The 17,151-nt window shown below is 35.1% G+C and overlaps 1 protein-coding gene across 1 annotated transcript in view; it reads right to left on the bottom strand.

The window, feature by feature from the left end:
• The window catches only part of CHM (CHM Rab escort protein), a 176,679-nt gene that overhangs the window by 109,383 nt on the left and 50,145 nt on the right, over positions 1 to 17,151 (bottom strand). Inside the window, exons 3-4 of the mRNA XM_063083178.1 lie at positions 6,369 to 6,441; positions 3,620 to 3,744 (exon numbers count right to left, since the gene is read on the bottom strand). Of these exons, the coding sequence (XP_062939248.1) occupies positions 3,620 to 3,744; positions 6,369 to 6,441 (198 nt within the window). The remainder of the gene's footprint in view (positions 1 to 3,619; positions 3,745 to 6,368; positions 6,442 to 17,151) is intronic.

Below are 17,151 nucleotides of genomic sequence, written 5' to 3' on the forward strand. Positions count from 1 at the left end.
AATAAAAAGCAAGCAAAAGACATGAACAGACATTTCACCAAAAAAAATATGGATGGCAAATAAGCACAAGGAAAGATATTCAAAATCAGCCATCAGGGAAATGCAAATTAAAACTACAACGAGATATCACTACACACCTATCAGAATGGCTAAAATAAGTAAGTGATGACACCAAATGCAAGTGAGGATATGGAGTATCTGGATTACTCATGCATTTCTGGTGGGAATGTAAAATGGTATAGGCCCTCTGGAAAACAGTTTGGCAATTCCTTTTAAAACTAAACATACAATTACCATATGACTCAGCAGTTGTACATTTGGTTATTTATCCCAGGAAAATGAAAATTTTTATCCCACAAAATCATTTATCCCAAAGAAATGTTCACATAAAAACATGTACACAAAATTGCATAGCAGCTTTATTGGTAATAGCCAAAAATTGGAAACAGCCCATATGTTTTTCAATGGGTGAATGATTAAACAAACTATGGTACATCCATATCATGGAATACTACTCAGCAATAAAAAAAGAACACACTATTCATGCACACAACAACCTGAATGAATCTCCAGGGAATTATACTGAGTGAAAAAAGCCAATGCCAAAAGGTTACATACTATATACATAAAGTTCCACTTATATAACATTCTCAAAATGACCAGGTTATAGAAACAGAAAACAGATTAGTGATTGCCAGGAGTTAGGGATGGTGGGGATGGGGATGGGGGAAGGAGGGGGAAGGAGGGGGAAGGAGGACATAAGGTGTGGTTACAAAAAGGCAACAGGAGGGATCCCTGTGGTGATGGAAGTATTCTGTAAATTGATTGTGGCAGTGGATACATGAATCTACACGTGATAGAATTGTATAGAACTAAATACACACACATACACAAAACTTATGTCCACAAAACGTAACATTAACATCAATACCATGTATGTAAAAAAGCAACAACAAAAAGCCAGGACCCGTACCCTATTTTTCATTATTTACAAAAGGTATACACGAAGATTTTGTGATGTACTCCTCAGGAATGTCAAAGACCTACCACATAGTGATAACGTTACTTACTAAGGAGGAAATGAGAGAATTTCCTAGATAACTAACTAAAGCTCATTTCTTAAAATGACAAATCTTTTATTCTAACCATTTTTTACACTCATCTTTCTAAAATGTACTTCAAACCCCCCTACATTTTCAAGTGAAGGATAGAGAACATTATCTAACTTTTGCCTGAAGACACTGGGATATAATTATGATCATCAATTGTTATACTGTACTATAATATAGTGATGGCCTTGAGGGATTTTCTAGTATGAAAAGCCATTTACTTCTACACTAAATGGCCAAAAGTATACTCTCAGCTTGCTGATGCTGTCGTCATCTTTGTTAGTCTATCAACTAAAACCTAATAGCATGTTAGAGCCCAGAGGGACTTTTAAGATCACTTAGTCCAAACCTTTCATATTTTACTGATGGTGAAACAGAGACCCAAAGTGGAGACATCTTGTGCTCAGTATCATACAGCAAGGTGAATGGTGAAGGCAGGACTATAACCCTGGTCTCAGTGTGGTTCTCAGTGTGCCAGCCGCTAGCAGATACCCCTTTTCTATTTGCTGCTTTAAACTACTATGGTAGAAAAACCAAAAAATAAGGTTGTCAGAAATATGTATTACATAAGGTTTTTGATGCCCTCTCATATAAAGTAAATCATTGTAACAGCTATTTTGGCCCAGCCCCTTTCATATAATTCCACATTGTTGCCATGATTCAAAAGATTAAGGATGCCACAGTCGGGCTGGGGCTAAGTGAGGTACTGTTATTCATGTCTACCCAAACGTTAGCACTTATAGACAAGTTGATTTTCCGTACAGTCCTCGACTTCCCTGCATGCTCTCAAGGCTCTTCCTGCTTACTATGACAGCTAACTTTCCCAAGTGAATGAAGACATAAAACATTATCCCAGTTCACCTCTTGTTCCACACTCTAATTGGCACTGAAAATAGCAGAGTCCTATTTCACTGTTTTTTGTTTTGTTTTGTTTTGTTTGACCGGTAAGGGGATCACAACCCTCAGCATGGTGTTGTCTGTACCACGCTCAGCCAGTGAGCGCACCGGCCATCCCTATATAGGATCCGAACCCACGGCCTCGGCGCTACCCGCACCGCACTCTCCCGAGTGAGCCACGGGGCCGGCCCCCATTTCACTGTTTTAAAGCAAACCTTACACCATCAACCTTTTACTTTCTCACTTTGAGAAGTTCCAAAAATGAAACTGAAGAGATCAGGAACTGAAAATGAGATGATTTCCTCTGCACTCAAAATGTGTCAGTTCAGCCATTAGAAACTACGAACCTCAATTGTCATAAAAAATAGAGAAATCAGAAGCCTTGAAATACCAAAAAGTACCTCTCAAAGGACCACATTGTGACTGCCACTACACTATAGTCATGTAATATTCATGGGCACACGATATCACTTAAGAAAGTTACCAAATACTTATTCCTGGTTTCATTAAAGCATATGACTTTTCAGTTGAAATCACCTTCTGTTGTAAATCTTTCTACACTGGCTCGGAACAATGTCAGTGAGCTGTACTTTTTCATTCTGAATGGCATTTAGCATCATGTAAATTATAATCTATATCTGACATTTCAAAGCCTGTGCTTTTGCAGAAAATCAAAGAACATTAACTGTATATTTGTGGGGGAAAATGCTGGTTACCTGAAAGATATGAACATAGGTTAAGAAATCAAGCTCAAGTCCCCAAACTTTTCACAGGCTCAGGTCACACTTATCACACTACCACAACAAGGAAGTGTAAAATGACAGAGTATCCTGAAGAATGTCTGGTGTACTGACTGCAGGTTTTAATTACTATTAAAATACCTGACAGTCTAATTTTCTAAACCTCTAGACTCTATTACTACTTGAATGTTTGCACTTAACTGTATAATTGTTACCTTTCGACCTGTCAACTATATGTCATTTGAAAAAATAAACTTTTCCAATTGTTTTAAAACAATCTCTCACGGAGAGGGAGGCACCCTAAAACATTCTTACTTCCCACTTTTCTAACTTACAAAAATATGTACCCAAATGTTATGACCACTCAATTTTTTTTAATTCAAAATTATAATCTTCCATTTTGCTGTACTGAATATTATCTAAGAAGGATAGTATAGTGGGAAGAACACTGGAGTAGGAATAAAAAACCCCAGGATTTAATCTTGGGCTTATTCTTTAGATTAGCTGTGGCCCTGCCATTCACCAAGCCATGTGACCTTCAGCAAATTTCTTAATCTCTTTGAGGTCCATTGAGGATTTTGTTAAAAATACAACTAATACTATCTGCCCTATCCTAGCACAGGATTATTCTAAAGATTTAATGAGATAACGTATTTTAAAAAGCTTGATAAATTGTAAAGCATTAATGTAAGAGTTTATTGTTATTACCTAAACAGAGAAAACACAAAATTATGTTTTAAAAAAGGCAAAACCAGCATATCAATTTGACTTGTAGTGACCAATGCCATATAAATCCTTATTGTTGGCTGCTTCTTCTGAAGTGTGAAAAAGAAGTTATTAACTTAGCTTATCCTAAATAAATACTTTTCATACCTGGCATAACAAAATACTTCCACATGTTGAATAGTTTTGTCCTTCCTGCTAAGAGCAATGGCTTCTTCATTTTCAAGTATCTGCTCTTGCCACACTGGGCTTTCATTTACAATGTCACTATTTTCCTAAATAAAACACAGAGGAGAAGTTTTAATTAAATTGAGCAATATGAACCCGTAATTTTCTGAGAAAATTTTTCTCATCTAAATGCATGCTTTTCCTTTCATGCCATCAAATTCAAAGACATTATTTCTGAGTCACTGAAGCAACTCCAACAGAATGTGCCAACTTCAAAGGAAGAATAGGAAAACAAAGCGTAAAATTTATACTATCAAAAACTAGCTCTGGTTTATAGATCTCTATCAGGATATGTGACATTTTGATATGGTCATTGGATGTGGCTGTTTTAACACTGCTTAAGAACTAGGACAACTAACCATCTACCTGCTAAGAATCAAGCACATCTATTGTACATATTAGTTGTCAATAAAAAGTGTTTTTCAAATTTTGTTTTCAAAGCAGTGGGGTCAAAAACTTCCTTCATTCTCCTTATCTTCACATCTTTTAAGACTGGTCACTAGTCACGTCAAATTTTGATTATATATAAAAGTATTTTTGAAAAGTACTCAGCACAATATAACTAAGGATTTTATAATAATCCCTCAATATTTTATATTCAGAAAAACAGTCGAAATAAGAATGTGTAATAAGGCACGTAAATATTCACTAAGGGTTGAAAGTTTTCCCTTTCAACTAAGGATTGAAAATGTTCAGTAAACATTCCCTTAAAATGTTCTAATTACATTTTATGGAAAAAATTACACGATACAGTAGTATTTGAATACAGGGGATTTTTGAACATGTCAAGATATACCTTTTCCAAATGCCAAGGATCAATTTTTAATCTGTGTAAAATTTTAAGCTGTTTGATATTACACATCTTTCTCAGAGAAAACTTCTTGAAAATGTATTATATATACTCAAGTAACTAGTAGTGAAATATAATCACAATACTTTGTTTTAAGGAAATTTGTCCTAGAAAATTTCTAAACTTACAAATTTCATAAAGTAGGACAATAATTATTTTTAAAAGATTTAATTGTCTCAAATTTAACATTTTAAACTAAAGAAAAGTAGTGACAGACAACTCTTATCATCAAGTGTAATATTAGATAGTATGAAACATCCCATAAGTAGAAGAGGAAGTAAAGTACAAGAACTCTGAATGTGTACACTTAAGGTCACCAGCCTGAGAAAAGAACTGTGGACTAGGGAGGGAAAGTGAAGGGGGAAAGGATACAGTGACAAAGTCAAGATTCTGGAGTAAAACAAGCATTAAAATAAAAGAAACATCTACAAAAATAATTTTATTTTAATAAATCTAATCCTACTACCAAAATTTATTTTTAAAAATCTCTTCGCTCACCAGAAGTTTTCCATTCAGACAGGATATTTTTTGTTGTTGTTATTCTGATAATCTAGCCAAAATCGTCTCATGGAAGTACTAAATATGCCTAAATATAAGGTGACCCTCACACATACTTCCCAAAGATAGGTACAAAGTAGATTTTCTAATCAAGTTAAATATATGAATATTTTAGGAATACAGAGAAAACAGTTAAATGTCTACTTATAACATTTACTCTCTTGACTTACACATAGTTTGAGTTCTTACATGATATGCTACTTTACAAATCTTGCTTGTTTCTCCACACTCCCATTTTATGCAATGATATTTAAACTGCATCTTCAACATCAATGCCTTTGTCGTCATGAGAGTCACTTTTTGAGTCACAAACACCATTAAATCAATCAATACAACTACAGCGCTTAGTATGGTGCTTGGCACATAGTGCTTAATAAGTCTTAGCAATCTTAATTCTTAGCTAACTGAATACAATTTTCTGGAATATATCATCCTCATTTCCCAACAGTCTAAACTCTTTTGAGATATAGCAATTTCTGATGCCACGTATGATGCTCTCAGCAGGAATTTCATTTCAAGCCACATGTACCCATTTGCATAGAATTAGGACAGTTTTTTAAAAATCTTATAAAAATTGGTAAACTCCATAACATAACCAACTATCCATATAATGCCATAGGTGATCTCTAAAAAGCTTCTTTATAATAGTATTCAACAGCTGTAGTAGTGAGATCCTACCCTTAGGAAAAAATTACTGAATTTATACTAAATCTCTTCTCTTGCTATTTCTTTTTACTGATTCTGTAAAGTGACTTTTATAAACATGCAAAACCACCACTGACATTTCAAATTAATGTATCTACCCCAAATAGTTGTATTTTTTCGTTTTTGGTTCAAAATATACTGACAAAGATAAACTGGTAATTTGTGAGATTTTATAAGAATGGGGGTATTTCATCTGAAAGATGATTTTAGGGGAAAAATTTTGCCTTATATTTGGGCATACAGAGTAGTTAAGAATGGTATCAAGTACGAGGATACTTCAAAAACTTCACAGAAAGATTTGTATTATCTTTTAATTCTATTCTTCCATGAGCTTTTCAAAGTACCCTCATATATACAATTTACTCTTCCACCAACATGTCTATTTATATATAACAAGTGATATCAAAAAACATTAGCTGAAAAGATGACTGTGAATATTTTTTGTTTCACAGTGAATAATCCTGTAGTATAGATCAAGCTTAGGGTTTTCTTAAATGTGGGGTTATTATGTGACACAAAATACAACCTGTCAAATTAAAAGATTGATAAGAACTTTACCTGATATTCCTTTAGCCAGGACAACAGTCCTGAAAAGCTAAAACTGGCCCAGTTTCCTCCATAGTAGCTTCTTCTGTAACAATAAAAAATAAGAGTAAAGAAAACGGTATAAAAATCAAGTCACCAATTTTCATCAAACTATTCTTGACCCTTAAACTCATTTCATTTTCTAATATTGCTACCTCAAGAATTCAAAAGCACACATAATTGGAATGTTGACATAAGAGGAAATGACAGGCTGAAATAAAAGTGGGCCTCTCAGATCCCAAAGGAAAGTTTTCAGTATATAAGTAGTTAAAGATATCTTTGGCCTCCTTAGAGCTTTCTCCAGTGATCAAGTGAACAGCTTGACCCAGGAACTGAGCAGGTAACATGAACATATGACTTTTGGATTAATAAAAATGGCTAGGAAGAAAATCTTGATAGCTCTCAAAGAAAGCTACTGAAAAACTGCTTTCTGTTAAGCAGTTAAATGTCCACCACCAAACACATCTCCCACAGCAAATGCATGCATGAGAGAGGACACACACATACACACAATTGGCTGCTCTAGGTAAAGTGGAAGGCCCTTTGCTAATGTTAATCTTCAGGGCCAAAAATAAAAGTAGATCGTGGGACACAGTTATTCACATCAAGACTTCTGTGATAAGTAAAATAGGAACAAAATTCCCACTAACTGGGTGAGCTATTCTTCATTCCACAGTCCTGTGAAGATCTCTGTCTTTTGGAGAACCCAGAGGGCTCCTGACTAGGATCAGGTAAACCTCATAGACCCTGGACTTCTCATTAATTTTCTTAAGTGGAGATTTCTGGCAACCAGAGCTCTCTAATTCTGCACAGCATACTGGGTTTCCCAGTCCTTGCAAAACTATTCACATTTATTGACTCTGTATGATGAGCTCCAAAGTACACTTGATCCCACCTACAACACTAATTCTGGCTCTGGGCAGGAGGGATTCTTGGTTTTGTTTTCATTTTCATTTTTGCTTCTCTGTTTCTTTCTGTAATTAAATAAGAATCCATAAAAGCTCTTTGTAAAATTAAACACAAATAAAACCTTTAACATGATATCTAAAATTATTCTCCCATAATGCTACTGGATATTGGCTCAAAATTCTGATATATTTCCTCTCAATCAACTGTTGAGATGGGCCTGAAGAACAGTCCGATTTTAGACTCAATTATTTAAATAATAGCTGCTTTGCTCAAACAAAGAAAAGGGTAAAATCAAACACCTGTGAAAGGTACTTTAGACCGCTAATTTAATCTGATGGCTCTCTCAGGGATAATGTAAATCCATACATTGTCCGGAATGTCTAGTGGGCTTCAAAATTTAGAATTTCAGCTATACTAGCCAACGGACACATGAAAAAATGCTTATCACTCAGCATCAAGGAAATGCAAATCAAAACCACACTGAGATATCATCACACCCCAGTTAGACTGGCTAATATCAAAAAGACAGAATAACAAATGCTGGCGAGGATACAGATAAAGGGGAACCCTCCGACACTGCTGTTGGGACTGTAAATTGATACACCCATTACAGAAAATGGTATGGAGCTTCCTCAAACAACTACAGATAGAATTGCCATATGATCCAGCAATTCCACTGCTGGGTATATAGCCAAAGGAATGGAAATCATCACGTCAAAAGGATACCTGCACCCCCATGTTTATTGTAGCAGCTCTATTTAGAATAGCCAAGAGTTGGTACCAACCTAAATGCCCACCATTGGATGACTGGATAAGAAAAATGTGGTATATATACACAGTGGAATACTACTCTGCCATAAAGAAGAATGAAATACTGCCATTCGCAGCAACATGGATGAACTCAGAGAAACTCATGTCAAGTGAAGTAAGCCAGGCACAGAAAGAGAAATACCACATGTCCTCACTCATAAGTGGGAACTAAAAATAAATAAATTGAAAAAAAAAATACAGCTATCACAATAATATGTTGAACTTTCAAAAGGAAAGAACAGAACTGAGGTTACCAGAGGTGGGAAGGGGGGGGTAAGGGTGAAATTGGTAAAGGGACATGAAAAACAATTATACTGTATAATGTTGAATATATAATTATACTGATGTGAGCATCACATATTGCACACAGATACTGATATTCAACTCTTTACCCCATAGATATGTACAATCAACTTGTTATAATAAAAAATAAATTTTTAAAAAACAAAAAAAACAAAAAAATAAAAAACCCCAAAAAACGTTGAGTGAAAGCCTTAGCCAAAAAGAGTACATACTGGATCATTCCATTTATATGAAGTTCTAGAACAAGCTCAATTAATAAATCTATGATGAAAAATTTCACAAGTGCAGTTACCTCTGAGAGTGGGAGTGGGGACAAGACTTGACTGTAAAAAGGCATGAATGAGGGAATTTTGTTCTTTATCTCGATAAGGTTCTTAATTACACGAGTGAATGAATTTTTCAAAGCTTATTAAATGGTACACTTAAGTTCTGTGCATTTCACTCTATGTAAATTTTATTTCAAAAAAAGAACCATAAACAAATATTGAACTCTAGTTAATGATATGTATGCTCAAGTGTTCAGGACTGAACTTACTGGATATGTACAGCTTACATGAAAATACATAAAACAATAAGATAGAATGACCAACAGATAACAGAATGATTACATGGACAGTTATGTGATAAAGCAAATACACCAAAATGTTAATTGTACAAGCTAAGTAGTGGATACATGGGTGTTCGCAGTTTAATTTTTTTCAATTTTTCTGTATGTTTGAAAATTATCAAAATAAAATGTTAGAAAAACAAAAGTAACCTAACATGGGTTTTCAAACACTGACTGTGACGTGTCAATTTCCAAGGTATTTTCTGCTATTATCAAAAGCCTAAGAAAACTCCAGCAAAGGCCATCTTACTGTTTCTTTCCATTATTAACTGAATTGAAGTCAGTTCATGGTCAAAATATATTTTTCTCCCCTATTCTTAGTCATATGGTTTTTGACAGAGCTAATTGGTTCTAGTATTTTCCCATGCAGCTTCCATTTTCAACTTTTCCTGTTGATGTGCTCTTAAAATCAGCATCTGGTGATCTTATCCAATTATATATGTAAAAGGTGAAACAATGTTTTCATTACGTGGTGTTTCTGACAAATTGGTAACATAATTATTAGTAAATTCACTATAAAACCAGCACAGATTTTAACTAAATTCATTTTTGTATTTGTATGGTTCTAAATACAGTTTATAATATCCCTTAAAGACAAAGCCAAAGATTTTAGGTATCAAAATCAATATGACATTCTAATATGTTCCCAGAAACAATACTGTAACAGACATAGTAAAAATTAAAGGCCACAAAATATTTTCTCAATTTTATCTTTAAAGACACAGTTTTAGAACTCTGACATTCAAATTAAATTTATAAAATATTATTTCCACTGTCTTTAAAATCACCTTCTGTAGGGAATAATAAAGCTAGCTTATTGATTTTGTTTTTAAAACATCAGAGAGATGATTTATTTTAAGGACAACGTGAGAACATCCTGACAGAAAAAAATAAGAAAAAAGAATATGGCACATTCTCTGCCAATTCTGTGTCATAACTGCCTCTGTATATCAAGTAAAAGAAGAAGTACTTTATGATGAAGGATGAAGTTTATCTCTATTGCCAGGAACACAGTTTCACAAGATGGAAAAAAAAAAAAAAAAAAAAAACCCTTAAAACTGAAAGTCTCTCTGTGGAACTAGAAAATGAGTAGTTAACAGTTTTTAAAAAGCAAACGTAAAACTAATTTCTAAGCTCGCTAACATTTCACAATGGCAAAGTGACCTAAAATTTTCAGCTAAAATAGTAAAAATCAGAAATGGGACATTTTTACTTCCAAAGACAGAAAAGTTAAATAATTACAATGCTGAGGCATAGTTCTCCGTTGTGTGAGATGTTTGGCCTTAAAACTATAGAAAACATGGTTTTAATCTTTCTGTAGCTTCACATAACTTACTCAGAGACTCCGACCTAAGTTTTTCCACACTCAATAAGGAAATGAGTTATACAACTGTCTCCATTAACATTAATCAATAAGACAACAGGAAAAAAATAGGATTGAAACAGTAACTCAAGATATTTTTCATCTTTTACATATTGTTTAATGTTAAAGCAATATCACCTCGCTTAATATCTTCTAACAGAAAAGAAATATATTATAGGTAGACACAAAGAAAGCTGAATTGTATGAGAATGCTGAGCATTAAACCCATTAGCTAGAGCCTATTAATCAAATCCTAACAATCTTCTTTCCCATTGTGCATCATAATTACAATTCAGTATTGAATATTCGACAGCAGGCATAGGTACACAATGCTAAACTACACATTGTATTGTGAAACGGCTTCTGTAAGCAAGTCTAAGAACACTGACAAACGATGGAGCCACTGACATTAAGGCACAAGCACCTGGGAATCGTTTTAATTATTAAGACGCTCAGGAGTAGAAAATGTTTCAGGCAGGTAGCCAATGGGATCCAAGGTTGCTCAGGGGGAAAGGGAAGCAGCATAGCTCAACCTCTAAACTGCCCTATTTAACATTCACTGCTCCTACAATTCCTTTTCCTAGAGTAGTAGTAATACCACTTTCACTGATAGCATTTTTAATTTTTCTAAGTTGTTTTCACTACTATTTTCTCATAGATTCTTCCAATCTCGTGAGGCATATGAAAAGAGTGTTATTTTATAGATGAGGACACTGAGACCTGCCCATGTAAAGATCAGTCAGTAGTCAGGGCCACACAGTAAATGGTAGAACTGTAACTGAAACTCAGCCCTCCTGAACTCTAATCCTGTCCATTGCAACATACAAATTCCCAAACTTTTAAGCTGGCTAGCATCATTTAGTCCACAGGATACTGTAACGGTGGCTGTGGTTCAATGGAGCCAAACACTAAGGTATCAAATAGCACCTGGCCCTGATTACAAAATTCACCTTTTCCAAAATGTATCCCATCAATAACATGGGCTGTTAATAAGTGTTCCAAGGGGGGAAAAAAGGCAATTTGGAAAATGCTAGTTTTAAAAAAGATAAACAAGAACAAAATGGTTTGTTCATGGCATGGCTTCTTAGCACCATTAAACGTGTTCATGTCTGCAGTAGCCTCTAAGAGGGAACTATAGTAGTATGCAGCATTTTACAAATTCAGTTGATCAATGAGCACTTTTTTTGAAAAAGCATGTTGAGAAATTAGGGTTGAACAGAACATATTTTGAGAAATGCTGGCTTAATTCATGTTAAGGGGAATGAGAAAAATAGGACAGTAAGAATCCTGAGAGATAAGTGATATAATTGTTGCCATTTTACTATTAGGGAAAATAACCACCACAACTGTGAAGTTGAGTATCTTGTCTAGCTCACTCAACTAGGAAACGGCAAAACCTGGATTTAAGCCCAGGGCATATCAGGCCCCAAAGCCTATGCTCCTTCCACTATGTAACACTGTCTCCTATAACCTACAAGACTGGAATCTTTAAAATTATTAACATAAGCCTATAATACAAATCCCGGAATTTGACTTACTGTAAGTAATGGCAGTGGGATCTGGTTACAAACACAAGATGGAATAAAGTCTAATTTTTGTTTTGCTGTCCCAATTCATCTGGATAATGAAAATGGGATAATAACTTCATGACTATGTTTACACTAATGTCAGAGCTGGGGGGACTATTCATTTCTAGGACCTAAAATACAACCAATTTTACCATATATATCATATTTAATGTGCACAAATACCTTTATATATATGGTAGAAATAGGAAGATAACAGTCTGGTATGTCTACTAGTATCAATTTGCCAGCTATTATTGTGTACATTAAAAGAGGTTCCATTCTATTTAAATTTGTTTGGAGTACTACAAAGAGTCATGACATGTCACTATCTTCCTGGTGACAAATAACAGAACAGGCTAGGAAATATATTAAACTTACCCCCTACACAAATTCTCATTTGCTAAAAGTTCCACATACCTGCTTAAGACCAATGATAGAGTATGCAGATACTCCATGACAGAGTATGCAGATGTAATTCTAGAGACAGGGTGAAAGGCCAGGCCCTTACTTGGTGGTTTGGCTTTTTTTAATTGACAAAGTATATATTTATCATGCATGACATGTTGTTTTGAAATGTTACTTGGTTTTAAAAGAGTCTCATGAAGCTACAGGAAGTTGCTTTGGCAATCAGATCAGTCTGCCAGAAAGAAATAACAGGCTGTGTTCCCAGTCCTTAGAGCTGGACAGAGACCTTTCTATATGTCTGGAGTTACTAGTTATTCCATACTAGTCCACCCATTTAAATCTACTTATAGACAACCAAAGCAGGCAGATGAGTAGATTAAAAAAAAAAAAAAAAAAAAAAAATTAAGGGCAACCTTTGTGTATTATTTTTTTTTTAATTTACTTCTAGTTATACATATTTATGGGGTACAGAGCTGAATAACAGTATTTGTGCACAGTATGTGATGATCAAATCAATACTATTAACATTAACATGTTCATCATTACATATCATAATTAATTCTTGTTTCCCTCTGTGATTTTATCTACTCCCACTGATTCAATTATCACATCTCTGCTGATAACTCACAAATTGGTATCTCTAGTCTGGGCCCCTCTGGAGAGCTCCAGGCTCAAATCTATTTCTAGTTGGTTGAAAATACAGATCATGAGTCATCAGCTTATTGGACGTCTCCCTTCCCTAAATGTCCCAAATGCACTTTAATCTCTATATGTCCAAAAGACAAATTTACTATCTGTCCCCCACCCTCAAACTTGGTCTTCCTCTTGGTCTCCCCATCTGAGAAAATGGCAATATTATCCTTACAGGTGCCCACACTAAAAAAAAAAAAAAAAAAAAAAAAATCTTGAACTTGTTCATCATTATTTCCGCACACATTAATTCTGGTTCATTTCTCAAACCTTCTATCCTTGCCATCCTTTCCACTGCTGCTGTATTTCAGGCCCTCACTATCTCTTATCCTGTCTACTGCATTAGTCTCATCAAAGGTTTTCCTGCCTCTAGTTTCTCCCCCCTTCCAATTCAACCTCCACATTACTGCCATTGTGACCAAGACAAGACAGACCATTACACCACTCCCTGGCTTAAAGATGTTTTATGGTTCACTAATACTTCAACAGTTGAGGACAAAATCCTTAACATCACTACATGACCCTTCAAAACTCAGTGCCAAACTAACTCTCCAGCCTTACGTCTGAACATTGCCCTTCTTTGCCATGCATCAGCCACAATCACACACTCAACATTGCCTGAGTGAGCCAAGTGCCTGCATGGCTTTCTGCTTTTATTAGTGTCACTGCCTATGCCCAAAATTCTATTCTATCACAAAACTAATGATGGAACTAGTGAAATCAGTTGGAACTAGTCAAATCAGTCAGAACTACGCAAATTCAGTATCATCTCCTCTGTGAAGCCTTCAACTCTCCAACATATAACCAAAAGAACTGATTTTATTGCTTCCACAGCTTTGTACATGCTTCTATAAGAGTTTTGGTACACTTTCTGGTAATTAGATTGTATGAATGCTTCCTCCAACTAGACTAAGAGCAACTTAAGGGCAAGGACAGCAGCTTGATCATTTTTGAACCCTTCATGCATGGTAATAATTGTTAACTAAGGGAATTAGTACCCTTAATGCATTGCTATTAATCAAGGTTTGGGGACCAGACAGCCCTGAGTTCAAATCCCAGATGTGTCTCTTACTAACAGCATGATCTCAGTCAATCATCTCACAGAGGTTATTCTTTAAAATCTGTTTATCTGTAAAATAGGAATAAAAGCACTTAAAGCAGTGCCTAGCTCATAGTAAGTTATCAACATTATCATCACCATCCTCTTCTTCTTCCAAAGTGAGGACACAGGAGAACATACCCACAGGAGTCTACAGTGCCTTTTGCTGGCAATAAACACAGTACAATGTCAGCCACGCATTGCTAGGTTCACTGGCAACCCGAAGAAGGAAGAAAAGAGACACAGACAAGAATGGGGACACAGGTGAGAGGACAGAACTGACAGATCAAAGGACTGAGGACTGCTGATTCCTTCTCCCTTTTTCCCTATCCTCTACTTCAGAGTATTTGCAGCTTCTTAAATTTAACCCTTCCTTTGCCATGGAAAGGCAAATCAAACTCTGTTTTCATTAATGGGAAAAACGGGTGGGGGGGTATTAGAGTGACAGTAAAAAGGTTAAAGCTTTCCTGCTGTAGATCACTCCACTTCCACCTATGAAGCAGAATGATATTCTTCAAACCCCCAAGGAGCTGGTAGGGATAGTTGCCATTCATTTCAAAGTCAAAGCAAACCAACAAACCAGCAAAACAAAAAGAAGGAAAAATACTCCTATAAAAGAAAAACATTTCTCTTTACTTTCTTCTCAAAACAGTAAGGATCATAAAGAAATTGCTCAAGGGGAAGGGGTTGGGGAGGCAGAAATAGTACACTCAATTATTATATTTGTAGTTTTCCAGTTCATGTGAAAACTACTCTAATTCAAACCCACTGAATAAAACAAGCCAAAGTTAGTAATATCTAGAGAGAAACTGATGTTTCATGATTTCTGCAAAGAGCTGTCTCAATCAATCCAGCCTCTGTTTGAGCTCTATGGGAAAAAAATATCATCCTTATGCAAGAATTGTCATTTGCAAATGAAGCTTCTGTCACATAGATTTCAGTGACCTAAAAAGAATGTGACATTTTTGTTCAAGACAATACAAATTCATAAATTGCTTCCAAGTACTTTTTTTTTCCCTATTCTATCCTCCAAAATAGAGGCTAAACATATTCCTTACTATTCCGAAGAAAAAGCTTTTGTTGAACCACTACATTTTATCATCAGAACTTTATTACCACTTCTCAACTTTATATGTGTAACCCACCGGACCCTCACAAGGACTCTTCAAGGTAGTTTGTACAACAGATCCATTTTATAGCCAAAGAAAACAACATAAGTCACAACTTATTAGTGACAGAGTCATGACTTGAACCAGGTCTCTTGACCATCAAGCCCAATGTTCATTTGTATTCCAATCCTACAGTTTTATTTTAGTGAAAAGACCACAGGCTTTGCAGCCAAATGGACCTAAGTTTAAAACCTGGCTCTTTCCCTTAATAGACATGTGACACTGAACAAGTTATTTCAATTATCTGATGATGTTTCCTCATCTGCAAAAGGAGGGAAGTTATACTTCTTTTAAAGAAATGCAGTAAGAATTAAATAAATTAACATTTGTAAAGTACCCAGCATAGAACCAAGGAAATATTCAGTAAACAGTAGCTATTATTACATCATATTGTCTCTAATAGCATACAACATCTTGAGTAGTAGATTAGGTTAAGCAAATGAAAATCACTTTCACCCATAAATTAGTTCCATAGATATCATGAAGTCTGTCTTCAACATGAGAAAATAGGGAAAGAGAAAACTAGGGTAACGCTTGATTCTTTGACACTTATACATTTGTCTCACCCTTACAAGAGAGCACTGTTTATTTTATCTAAATAATAGATAATTTTCTTCTAAGTGAGGTTATGTTTTATTTCCCTATCCCTTTTTTATTTAGTCTTGTATCTAAAACCTTTAAAATACTTATCTTTGAGCTACCTTATTGACATACATATGCAAGTGTTTTGGTAGAAGAGGAAGCCATGTTATTTTATTTGTGCATTAAAGAAAACATAAACAAGCCGACTTCAATTTCCACAAACTAAAAAGAAACTTCACAGTAGGAGTAGCTGTTGAATCAATACCGGTTTCTTTTCATAAGAGTTAATAATCTTTGACCATCCACATAGAGTTTTTTTTTTTTTTTCCTTTCATTTCAGAAGCAGGGCATCAGACCTAAATTTTTCACTTAACTTTACAAATGTACAGTTAATTTCCAAGGCAGAAAAATACCGTAAAATTGATTTGACAGACAACTGCAGATGCAATTTCTAATGTGACTCAATGAGGTAGAGCTTTATTAAGCCAAGAAAATCTGCCTCTACTAGGAAATCAATTAAATTTCTCTATAAAAGGATTAAGGGGGGAAATGATGTTAGCTCTCAAAGATTTTCATATAGTCTCATATCCATGGTGAGTAGTCAATAAGGGATTATTGTGTCCACTCCCACTCACCCCACCCTCCTACCACCAAATCTAAATGATGCCCATATTATTCTTTTGTAGTACTCTGCTTTTTTCCTTCATAGTACAATTTATAATATATTTGAGCATGTTTAACGTACTTATCCCCTATTAGAGACCAAGGTCCATCATGAGGGCAGGGGTCATAGTTTGTTTTGTTGTTCACCTAGCAAAGCACCTAATCTCATTTGGTTTTACAACTGGCTTCTAATTTAATTATAATGTACATACTTCTTGAGAAGTGACAATTCATGACAAATTTTAGGGTCTCCCACCTCAGTGCCACAATGTAATAATGAACAATAACACAGAGAAAGGGTTAATGGTGGAGAAACAGTGAGGACAAAAAGCCCTCATTTTCTCCCCACCACTACTATCTACCCTACCTTAGAGAGCCCTGAAGGAAGAAATTCTAACTCTCTTTTAAATATAGAGAAACTACTAGAAATCTTGATACTCTTCAATAGCATAATGGGGATTCAAGCTACACTGTTTGCCATAGCTCTATAACTCCAAATAAATCTACTGGGATGAATTTCTCTTATACATTCCTATACGATCTCATTTAGTTTTGTAATTTTGGGCAACTATTTGTAAAAAAATGAAA

This window comes from Cynocephalus volans, chromosome X, assembly GCF_027409185.1.
Source record: "Cynocephalus volans isolate mCynVol1 chromosome X, mCynVol1.pri, whole genome shotgun sequence".
Lineage (NCBI taxonomy): Eukaryota > Metazoa > Chordata > Mammalia > Dermoptera > Cynocephalidae > Cynocephalus > Cynocephalus volans.